At 34.5% G+C, this 12,038-nt stretch overlaps 1 protein-coding gene across 2 annotated transcripts in view; it reads left to right on the forward strand.

Annotated features, from left to right (window-relative positions):
- Nucleotides 1-12,038, forward strand: part of xrn2 (5'-3' exoribonuclease 2) — a 309,462-nt gene that overhangs the window by 183,841 nt on the left and 113,583 nt on the right. For both annotated transcript variants that reach the window (XM_028797522.2, XM_028797523.2), the window contains 6 exons: nt 3,177-3,260; nt 3,554-3,651; nt 3,755-3,834; nt 4,025-4,081; nt 10,105-10,173; nt 10,914-11,042. In XM_028797522.2, the coding sequence (XP_028653355.1) occupies nt 3,177-3,260; nt 3,554-3,651; nt 3,755-3,834; nt 4,025-4,081; nt 10,105-10,173; nt 10,914-11,042 (517 nt within the window). The remainder of the gene's footprint in view (nt 1-3,176; nt 3,261-3,553; nt 3,652-3,754; nt 3,835-4,024; nt 4,082-10,104; nt 10,174-10,913; nt 11,043-12,038) is intronic.

Genomic DNA, 12,038 nt, shown 5'->3' on the forward strand with positions numbered 1-12,038 from the left:
GGATAGAATCATGTTTATAAAATGTTCATACAAAGATGTTTATATACTTCTGTAGTAATGTGTATAAATAATGACATGGTATAGTTAATAGCTCTTTTTGTGTGTGTGTTTAAGAATATTTATAAGAGGAATGGTATATATCTATATTAAAATAAGATTCATAATCAGATCAGCTGTCAGGACTTTGGCTCCTGTGCCTTTTGAGACTGGCAGGTAGTCCCTTCAGCTTCATCTTTGCAGCATTCTCAATCTCATTTTGGCATCTCAAGGTTCTCAAATGGGCACTCTCATGGTTTTATTGTCAGTCAACACGTGAAATGTTTTGAAGGGCTTGAAAGCAGAACCTAAATCCTAGAACTACCCTTTAATCACTCTGGTCAACACACTACTTAGTTCTTTTCTGCCTTTTTGCTGCCAGCTTGGCTTTTCCATTGCTCATTTCTTTTGAGACATATCTGCCTTCATGCTTAGGGAAGGGTACTAACTTCCACCAAGCTGATCCATCAACACCAAGAACCTCCAAAAACCTTCAGAGTGATTGCCCTAGTAAGCCCCAGCAGTCAGTGTCAGCTGCTAGATTTCATATTTCCTTTTTGTTAACACTCAGAAATAAGGGGCTAATATTTCCAGAACTTCCAGTCATGTACCTCCTATGTTTTTCTTCCATGGCACAAGTAACACCATCAATGTTTCTAATTGTTAAAGCAAGAGTCATTTATTTTGTTAACTGTTTTATATATAATGGTAAACACTGCTTATTTTACTCGCCATGTTGTGTCCTGATTGACACTTTTTTTTTTTTTTTTTTTTAAATGTATCCATACTACACACTCAGGCTTTCAGCTCTGTTTGCTCACTGCCCAACTATAACATGTTACATATACTCCATTAATAGTACTTAAGTAAAATTATAGAAGACATTCTTTCAGACTAGTTTTTGGCAACGGTACTTTTTATATGAGTAGATTTATAGACAAAACAATATTCTTAGACACATTTCTGACACCCTCGTTACCGTTACATTTTAATTTTTCATATTTTATTATCTGAACTTCTCAATTCTCTTTTACAGAAATAAACACTTTTTTGTCATCAGCTGGCTTATTCTGTAGATTTCATTGGTCATTACCGACTATCATTCAGTTTTCCGGTCTAAGAATAAGAACCAACAGTGATTTATTCTGTAGATTTCGTTCGCCATAGATGTCTCGTTCGTTGCAATTGAGCCATAACTTACACTGACCTTTAAGGAAAAGGCATTAAAGATATGCCACCTGTTCCTTTGGAAGAGGCAGTCAAGTTTTTGTAAATTTAAAGTCATGGAGAATTTGTTGCAACCACCAGTGGCTTCAAATTCAAGGTAATATTTGCAATGATGGATAAGTCTCATTATCTTTGTATGCCACCAGAGGTAGGCAGTGTATGAAAACTCGTGGCTTTAAGTATTTGCTTTTCTTCTGTAGTGTAGAAATATCACTAGCTCAAAAAAAGACGTTCTGAAGTGTGATGTTCATGTCCTACATTAATTATTATTATTATTATTATATAATAATACCTAGGTATCACGAACATAAAATAAAGATATATGAATTTCTTAGTTCGTAATCTAGAATAAAGATGATAGCTATTTATGTAAGTTAAGATGTGGGGAGGGGCTATAGACGCTTATTGCCACTACTCAAGGGAAAAAAATTGCCGAAAGATATTGCCTGCTTTTTGCTGGCATCGCTGCAGCATCAGATTGAGCAGACGCCTAACATACAATTGATGTTATTAGCCTAGTCAATGTTACTCCTATAAATTTAAATTTAATCTGGTTATATTGTGAATGTAATTTATTCCTCAGTACAGGTATGAATAAACATAGTTTCTTAATTAAAAGTAATTAGTGATACGTTTTAATAAAACATGTAAATAATGCAATGCTTTTGTGAAATAATGCAATTCAGATTTCTTTCTTGAGTGGTGGCAATAAGCTTCTGTCGAAGGATGTATGTTACAGGCAGTACTTCAAAGTTAATTTATTCTGAAATGCAAAAGATATTTTTTAATTGCACATAGGCCTTTCATAAATATTTGTAAGTAGTTTAAAATAAGTTGAATTCTCTAGTATCCATTCTTTTTTTTTCCTATTTCATCACTTTGGCTTTTCAACTTTAATTGGAAGTAGTACATCCAATTTATTTGATAGTCGTACAGTTTAAGTGTACAAAATCTTCACATTGTTTTTGTTTTAGTTGTGACTGCTAGGGGACATAGGGGCACCCCAAACCCTGAGACTCAATTAGAGAGCACAGTCCTAAGTTCAAAGTCAATGTTTTATTGCACACAATACCTCCTTAGACTCTTCTAAAGTAATAAAAGACACTTACAGGCTTCCCTTCCTCCCTCCACACCTCCCACATAGTGTCATCCATCTCCTTTCTGACTACTGGTGCAGGAAATCTTTTTGCTACACCCAGATGTAGTTCTGGTGTCACCACCTTTCACATGAGAAGCCCTTCACAGAAGGTATACGGTTCCCCTAATGATACCCCTGGTGGCACCTAAGAATCCCGAGAGGACAGTCTTATGGGACTACAACTCCCAGCCTGCCCCATGGGTATCCTTATGGGAGTGCCACTGGTGGGATGCAGCCATCGTGTTCACGGGGGGGGGGGGGGGGGGGGAAGACATAACTCCGCTAAGCCGCCAACATCTGTCCTGCCAAACAGGCCTCATGCCTTGGCAATGATTTGGCAACCCTGCGTTTTCCTTCTGTTATGGCCTCCCGCACTGACAAGGAATATGCTTCCATCCTGGTCAGGATGCCGTATCATCGAGTGTGGCACTCACTATTCCATTTGTGCAAGAACCTGTTTGCTTCCAAAGGATTTTGTTGCAATGTGGCATCTTTAAGTAAAATAGGGCAAATATCCCTCCTAATTAAAGTAGAAAATTTAATCACTTTCAACACCAAATAATCTGTATCATATAGATTGACCAAAACTCTTCAGCAGAGTCACTGTGCTGTGTGACTTTTTTTTTTTTTGTTTTTTTTTTTTTGGGCATTAGAATAGCAATGAGTACATAATTCAAAAAGTAAAAAAAAAAAAAAAAAAAAAAATCTGTCCAGTACAGTTTGTTTCTCTACGTACTAATTTTCTGTAACTGTTATTTGCATTATCTGTTTTAAGGTGTTGCTTTGCTGCCTTTTGTTGATGAGCGTCGCCTGAGGGCTGCCCTGGAAGATGTGTACCCTGACCTCACTCCTGATGAAAGTATGTCCTGTATTTCCTAGGTGATTCTTTGCTTGATAGGTTGAATGGTTCAAGACTTAGAAATGTATTAAAATAAGATCGAAGACAAAGATGTCCACCTCTCCACCCATTTATTTTGTTCTATTAATTAATGCATTTCAAGTAATAATTGTACCTTGAATTATCAAAAGGGTATTTATTATTTCACAAAAGCACTTTTAAATAAAGCATCTCATGTAGATAGTCATGCTGCTGTTATACTATAAACTATTACCTTGGTCATTGTCTTGGTTTTTAATTTTTATTTCTCCTAGTTAAAAGGAACAGTCTTGGAAGTGATGTACTCTTTCTTGGAAAGCACCATCCCCTTTTTGATTTTGTGTGTGAGTTATACAAAGAAAATATGATGGAGGCAAGTTGTATATAATGCTTTATATTTTTTGTGTTCATTAATTTGTTTTGTATTCTAGAATAATTCAGATCTCTTAATGCTTTTTTGTTTTGTCTTGTTAAAGTTTGTGGACATACCTCCTGAACTGTGCCACGGTATCAAGGGGACAGTCTCCTTAGATGAAAATCCTATTTTACCTGGAAAGTAAGATACATGCAATTACTTTAATACTTTTATAAGAATTCTTGTGTGTTATTTCCAGATATCCAAATAAACTGAGAATCAGGAAAAATGTGTTCAGGTGCTTAAAAATGTATTTGCCGTTTAAACTGCATCATCTTAATTTCTGCTCAGAGATTTGTGTAATTTAAATATGCAATTATGTTTATTTCAGATTAGTTGAGTCCCCTGTACCAATGCTAAAGGACATTGCAATGAACAATGCAGTTGGGTAAGTGTCTTAAATTTTCCCAGCACAAATGCAAAATATCAGTTTGATTTGTAACTTCCTGCTCTTTCTTTACATAATAAGCATTTTTGTACAACGTTTGGCAATTGCATTGTAATTGGGTAACAAGTTTGGCCACCTTTTGGTATTTCCTATCACAGACAGCAGATCAGATTTGATTTTAAAGTTAAGTAAGTAGTTATTGATTAAATAAATGCTATATTCATGGTTACATTTGAAATGTGCAGGACAGAGTGATATAATTTCTGGTGAAGTTAGTTTTCTTTAGAACACAACTCCAGCATTATTTACTAGTGTGTCAGAATTGATCACACATGAAGTTCATGCAAACATGGTTTAAGAATTTCTTGTATGCATCCATTAGGTAGCAATAAGTATGTATGTGCTTCTGCCTGTTGAAAATCTAGAGAGAAATCATTTCAGAATGAGCTATCTCAGGCTAGAATGTTAGTAAAAATCCTTTTTGTGTTTTAATTAGATGTTTCTAGCAGTCCTGTGGAAATTTAAAAACACCTCTTTTTCACTTCTGTGCTTTAAGGTATCAAGTTATTTCAGTCTTTTTTTTTTTTTCGAGCAGGTTATAAATCCCAATAAGGTTAATCTAACCTCGTGTAATAAACATTTCAACACATTTTTCTGTGCGATTTATTTAACAAAAGTATTCCCAAAATGTGGAAGTTTTTAATGTGTTAAGTGTATTTTTAGTCTATAAGGTATTTTGAACCAGAAGCTGTTGATAACATATAGCACATTAGCCAGGTTGGTTAAGTGCTGGCATCTCTATATAAAATGAAAGCGATGGACCTTTCAGTCTGGAATGTTCATGTTTGTAGTAACTATTTGCTATGGACAAAAGACATTTGAAGTTTTCTTATGGAAGCAATTGTCACTGCTATTTAATCTAACAATTATTTAAAGGCTGTTTTTAAACAATTTGTAGTCCATCACTGTAGTTAGTTTTATTGCAGCTGAAGGTGGAGTGCACAGGCTAATGAATGTCTAATGAAGACTCTCACGTCTGGATTTTGCATGTTTTATTTTCTGTTTAATAAACAAAGTTAAGTCAGTTACTTATTTGTCAGTTTAATGTCATCCACTTTGGATCATAGTTATGCCCTGCCCTGATATACAAGACCATGGAAATGAAAGATGGTTTGCTGTTTTGTTTTTTTTTTTTTTACATTACTATAATATAGCACCAAGATCTTCTCCTGTTTCTTATCTTAACAACTAATAACAGCTAATTTTATGTCAGGACCATAAAAATACTCCGTTGTAATGTAAATTTCGTTGTAAAGATATTCGTTATAATGGAATTTTACCTGTAGTCAGATTTTGGATAGCAGCTATTGAACAATAAGTTGGATAGAAAAACGTCAGATTTTTTAAAAAATTTTTAATTTACATAAGAGCTGATAAGGTAATGTGGGGCAGCAGTGTAGGTGCAGTGGTAACAATGCTGCTTTTCAACAAGGAGACTCCCTGCATGGAGTCTGCACGTCGTCCTCATGTTAATGACCTAAAAACCTGCAGAATATGCCCATATTGAAAAGGTGTTTACCATATTTTTTGATACCCATTACACACCCCAAGCGACCTGGAAGGGGTTCTGTCTTTGAATTGCCCTTCCGAAGAATTCTTCCTTTTTTCCTGCAAGGATTTTTTTTTTTTTTTGCAAATGTTATGTCGTCTTTAACAGTCAAGGCAAGAGAGAGAGGTTAGGAGCATGCGCTGATACAGTGCGCCCACAACATGACAAAGCAACTCAGGATTCCAACATGCAACAGGTGATACCTCAGCATCACACAAGTTCAGTTGGAATGGAAGGTTTTTTGCAGTGGCTGGAGTGTCAACTCTGCCACCAACCCTTGGTTCCTTGCAGGGCTGGATGCAGATTAACGTCATACCCAGGACGGAGCAATTGCAGGTTAAGGGCCTTGCTCAAGGGCCCAACGAAGTAGTCACTTTTGCCGTTTACGGGATTCGAACCGGCAACCTTCCAGTGCAAATCCCGAGCCTTAGAGCCACCACTCCGGCAATTAAACAGAGCCTGTTAAATACTCTTGAGGCATTCTTTGTACGATTTTGAGTTATATTGTTGTTATATTGATCTTTTGTTTTCTGAAAAAAAAATAACCTGTGTATTCTTAATTCACAAAGACCTTTGCTGGTGTTGTACTCCTATAAACAGCAATACATGTGATTTAATGTAGCAGAACTGATTTGACTCCCCTTGTGGCAAGAAATCAAGAACACATTTTCTCAACTATTTTGCAGCAGATATCTTCATAGCTATGTTAATTTTATATATATATATATATATATATATATATATATATATATATATATATGTATATGTATATGTATATATATGTATATGTATATATATGTATATAATATATACAGTCATGGCCGAAATTATCGGCACCCCTGGAATTTTCCCAGAAAATGCACCATTTCTCCCAGAAAATTGTTGCAATTACAAATGTTTTGATATACACATTTATTTCCTTTATGTGCATTGGAACAACACAAAAAACAGAGAAAAAAAGCTAAACCTAACATCATGTCACACAGAACTCCAAAAATGGGCCAGACAAAATTATTGGCACCTTTTCAAAATTGTGGGTAAATAGTTTTATTTCAAGCATATGATGCTCGTTTGAACTCACCTGTGACAAGAAACAGGTGCTGGCAATATAGCAATCACACCTGAAGCCAGTTAAAATGGAGAAAAGTTGACTCAACCTTTCTGTTGTGTGTCTGAGTGTGCCACACTAAGCATGGAGAACAGAAAGAAGAGCAGAGAATTGTCTGAGGACTTTAGAACAAAAATTGTGGAAAAATATCAACAATCTCAAGGCTACAAGTCCATCTCCAGAGATCTTCATGTTCCTTTGTCCACTGTGCGCAACATAATCAAGAAGTTCACAACACATAGCACTGTAGCTAATCTCCCTGGACGTGGACGGAAGAGAAAAATTGATAAAAGACTGCAATGAAGGATAGTCCGAATGGTGAATAAACAGCCCCAATCAATTTCAAAACCTATTCAAGCTGTTCTGCAGACTCAGGGTGCAACAGTGTCAGCTTGAACTATCCGTCAACATCTGAACGAAATGAAACGCTATGGCAGGAGAGCAAGGAGGACCCCAATGCTGACACAGAAACATAAAAAAGCCAGACTGGAGTTTGTCAACATGTACTTGAGGAAGCCAAAATCCTTCTGGGTGAACGTCTTGTGGACAGATGAGACCAAGGTAGAGCTTTTTGGTAAAGCTCATCATTCTGTTGTTTACAGAAAACAGAATGAGGCCTACGAAGAAAAGAACACAGTACCTACAGTCAAACATGGTGGAGGTTCTGAGATGTTTTGGGGATGTTTAGCTGCCTCTGGCACTGGATGCCTTGACTGTGTGCAAGGCATCATGAAATCCGAAGACAACCAAAAGATATTGGGGCACAATGTACAGCCCAGTGTCAGAAAGCTGGGTCTGCGTCAGAGGTCATGGGTGTTCCAGCAGGACAATGACCCCAAACATACCTCTAAAAGCACTCAGAAATGGTTGAAGACAAAGCTCTGGAGAGTTCTGAAGTGGCCGGCAATGAGTCCAGATCTAAATCCGATTGAACACTTAAGGAGAGATCTCAAAATTGCTGTTGGGAGAAGGCGCCCTTCAAATCTGAGAGACCTTGAGCAGTTTGCAAAAGAAGAGTGGTCAGAAATTCCATTTGAGAGGTGTAACAAGCTTGTTGATGGTTATAGTAAACACTTGATTTCAGTTATTTTTTCCAAAGGGTATGCAACCAAATATTAAGTTGAGGGTGCCAATAATTTTGTCCAGCCCGGTTTTTGAGTTTTGTGTGAAATTGTCAGATATGGCTTTTTTTCTGTTTTTTTGTGTTGTTCCAATGTACATAAAGGAAATAAACATGTGTATACCAAAACATTTGTAATTGCAACAATTTTCTGGGAGAAATGGTGCATTTTCTAGGAAAATTGCAGGGGTGCAGATAATTTCGGCCATGACTGTATAATCAGAATGTGAAAATACAATAAAAAAAATCATGCATTTTCAATTTCTCAGCCTTTCTTTAGTAATTCCAATGTGTTAAAGACATTTATTGCAGTACTTAAATAGTAGTGGTCCATCAAAGTATTTCAGGGTGAAATTGCTCAATTCTGTAAATGAATATTATCACTTATTAAAAATGTAATCAGAGTCTAACCAAATGAGAGCTTCCATTGGTATTTGTAGCCTTGATCTACTCTTTCAGTTTATATATGAAAAATGGAAATAGGTCTCTGGAAATGCTTGTTTGATAATTGTTGGAAGCATATCACCATCAGTAACGAAGATTGTTGCATCAAATACCGGAGTGCTCATCTTATTAAATCTAGACATTACAGCAGCCATAGTAGTACAGGCCTTCATTCTTGGTAGTATTGTGTAATAATTTCCAAGTTTGCATTGCCAGTCATCCCAACCTTCATAGCAGCTATCAACTAGTCATTTTTCGTCAGTGCTCATCTACAGTCTGCTGCTCAAAGTTAAACAAGAATTTTATTTCACGTTTGATTTGCTGCACCTACATTCAATTAAAATTGTAAGTGGACAGATTTTTTTGCAGTTCACATTAATAAATACATCATATCTGGGGCATACAACTGCATTCTGTAACTTAGGGGAACAAACCCTTAATTTCAAAAATATCAATCATTAAGTAATTTTGGTTTGTGTGAATAACATTCACATGAGAATTAAACAAAATCATATTAAATGAAAGGCTGCAAAAATATAAGTGGAAATCTTGTTGGTTCGCTATGCATTTACCTTGTAAAGTGCAGAGATTTACTGATGGGAGTTTGCTACTGGGCACCCAGTTAATCAAAAAATCATGCAGTACTTTCACTTTGTGTTTGATTAAAAAAAAAAAGTAAGATTATTTTAATTAATAAGCTATGAAATGTGGAACTAAATGTTTTAAGCTAAAAAGATTGTACTAATCCCTGCATGCTCTGTATTAAATTTCTAATCCAACCAACTAGGATTATTTGCTTTTGTATTTGCATGTATGACCTCTTAATTTTCTGTAGCTTTCACTCTAGGTTCCACTTTAAAAAAAAAAAATTTACGTTGTGTCCCTTTTTTTATTAAACAATCAATCATACTAATATGAATTTCTGCTCTGAATTGAATTAAATGTAAAATCAAGTACAATGGAGTTCTAGGCAGTGACTAAAACATGTATTCAGTGGCTCTGTATTTTTATAGCACCATTCATATTATGCATAATCACCAGAAGACTTTCAAAGGAAAGATGCATGCACCACAAATTGGCTGAAGAAAATTAGTGAATTATTGAACAATTAAACCCTACTTCTTGTCTTTTAAGACAGCCTCTGCAATCACAGATTTTTTTTGTCTCTACCATGAGACTGTTTCTGTAGGAATCACTAATTTGCTATGGCTTGCATACTTTTTTCTTTATGATTTAAATGACTTTCATGTGCCATTTTTCTTGAATGAGATTTGTATTATGAGCTTCGTGTACAATTAGACATACACAGTAATAAAAACAACACATTTTAAGAAGAGAACTACTTTGCTGTCTGATAAGAGCAAGCTTCTGGAGCTGACTAGAATATTATTCTGGTAGTATAGGTTAATTCAGTACTGTTATGTAATGGACTAACCCTCAAAGTTCCAAATAGAGCTTGCCTGTTTTAAGTGCCGTATATTACAGCTTTTAAAGTGCTAGTTTGTAAATCATTTTCCAAAATAGTTTCAACCACTGATGTTTAATAATATTGAACGGTACTTAAACATGGATAGTAATTATTCCATCCTGTGCTCATAGTGTAAACAAGTATTAAGTAACCAAAAATTGATTTCAGCCAGTTCTTCAGTTATTTTAAATATGTTTAACTTTCAAAGCTCAGTCGCGTCAGTAAAATATTTCGGGTTTTATTTTGGATTTTAAAAATTTCATCTTTTTTGCAGCATAGAATTCAAGGATCCACAATATCATGAAGGCTTTGTCTTTAAAGCTGTGGTTCTACCTGGAGCAAAGTAAGTAACTGTATAATATTCAATGAATATGTTCAATATTTAAAGAAGTAATTTCAAACTCAATTAAGTTACAATAAAGATCTTAATTATGAAAACATTGTTTAAGGAATTGGGTTAAACATGAGATTCAAAATTTTTGGATTCGCATTTGCAATTTTTTCCTGAAAATCTTAGAATGGTATGTTAAGAGAGGGGTGAAAGATTCCACCAGGATATTAAAGACATTGAAAGAAGACACAAGATATATTGGGATGTCAGTATGATTGCAAACTGCTGCTGGATGCTTTACAGGGATGCTTCTGAAAAAGTGTAAAAATGACAGGCCCCCAGAACAAAGTTTAACATTAAAAAAAATAAAATATCTGAGAAGTGATAAAAACTAGAGAATTTTACATATATCTTTAAAAATATTTTCATGTTAAATTCATTTGAAACAATGATCCTTGTATATGTGAATAAACTATAATTTGTTAACTTTTAAATTTCTTTTCAGTTTTGTACTTAAATATGAGATGTTGGAGCATTGTAATTTTTTTTCATGAATTCAGATCAACATAATGCAGATTAACAAAGCTAGTTGTGAATAGTTATTTTTCAGTTTAAGATTCATTTAAACTAGATTACAAATTTACTGTAGTATTACATTTAATCTTTAATATTATTTTAATCACATTATCATCTATAATATCTGTAATTTGCTAAATGGCAGCTTTATAAGGAATAAAAAAATGTTGTTTTAGGGTACCACCTAAAGTGTTAAAACCAGGTGACTGGGATAATTCCAATCAACGTCCTTGGAAGCCTCAGCTTGGCTTTAATCCAAACCGACAACAAGTCCACTTAAGTCAATCTGCATTTAGGACATTAAGGTAAGTGACACTTCTTTCTTGAGATATTGTTTGTACTAGTTGATATTGCTACAATATGTAACTCTTGGATATTTTTTAAACAAATACTGCACCCCAATTTTTTTCCTTTTTTACTATGTTATTTACTTTGTAGAAAGTTACAATATTATGTTTTCTTGCAGAATGGGGAGAGAGACATCTATGACATAATAGAAGGCAATGTTGTACAGTGCTATATGATGTTGAAAACGTCCAGAGTGTAGTAATCCATATGTTTAATTTGTTCAAAATGTGCAAAAACTTTGTTTTTTGGTAAAATATTATTAAATGGTTACTTCCTAAATTAATAACTCACACATAAATAGGAAACCAAAAACTGGGAAAGACCCACCTCTCTTATCTCATTCATTGGTGAAGAAAAGCATTCTTTTTGAATGTTTTGAGCAAATAACTGGATGAAGGGTATGTGGATTATGCAACAGTGGGAGTTTTCTTTTTTTCCAATGATGTTTTTTTCGTTTGATGCCCTTTGTACAGCGCTGATCATTATGGCCTTCTGTTATGTCAGACTTTTTCATGCCATTCTGCATGAAAGCATGTTAATTTTTTTCACAGCTACCACTACAAACTACATGGAGTAAGTAACACATAAAAAATATATTATTTTTGGTGGAGTATTCATTTAAAGCTTTTAGCATATTTTAAAGATATTATTTCTTTGGTTACTGTTTTTCTTTTTTTTAGTATGTATACAGTTCTTTACTTTTCAGCATTAAAAATTAAAAAATATTTGTAATATTACAGGTTACCTTTAATAGGCAAGTTTGGTATTTTTCATCTTATTTTTTCACATTCGTCGTATATACTGTAATTTTCCACATGAAATTGTATTCTAAAGTGAAACTTTATACATTTTAATAGTATCTTGACTGTTGTTGCAGCTAAAGGTTCATGGGTCCATAGGTGAATGAAAAAGCCCTTAAACTCACCAAATATGTCAATTTTTCAAGCTAAAAA

The sequence above is a fragment of the Erpetoichthys calabaricus genome, chromosome 3 (assembly GCF_900747795.2).
Source record: "Erpetoichthys calabaricus chromosome 3, fErpCal1.3, whole genome shotgun sequence".
Lineage (NCBI taxonomy): Eukaryota > Metazoa > Chordata > Cladistia > Polypteriformes > Polypteridae > Erpetoichthys > Erpetoichthys calabaricus.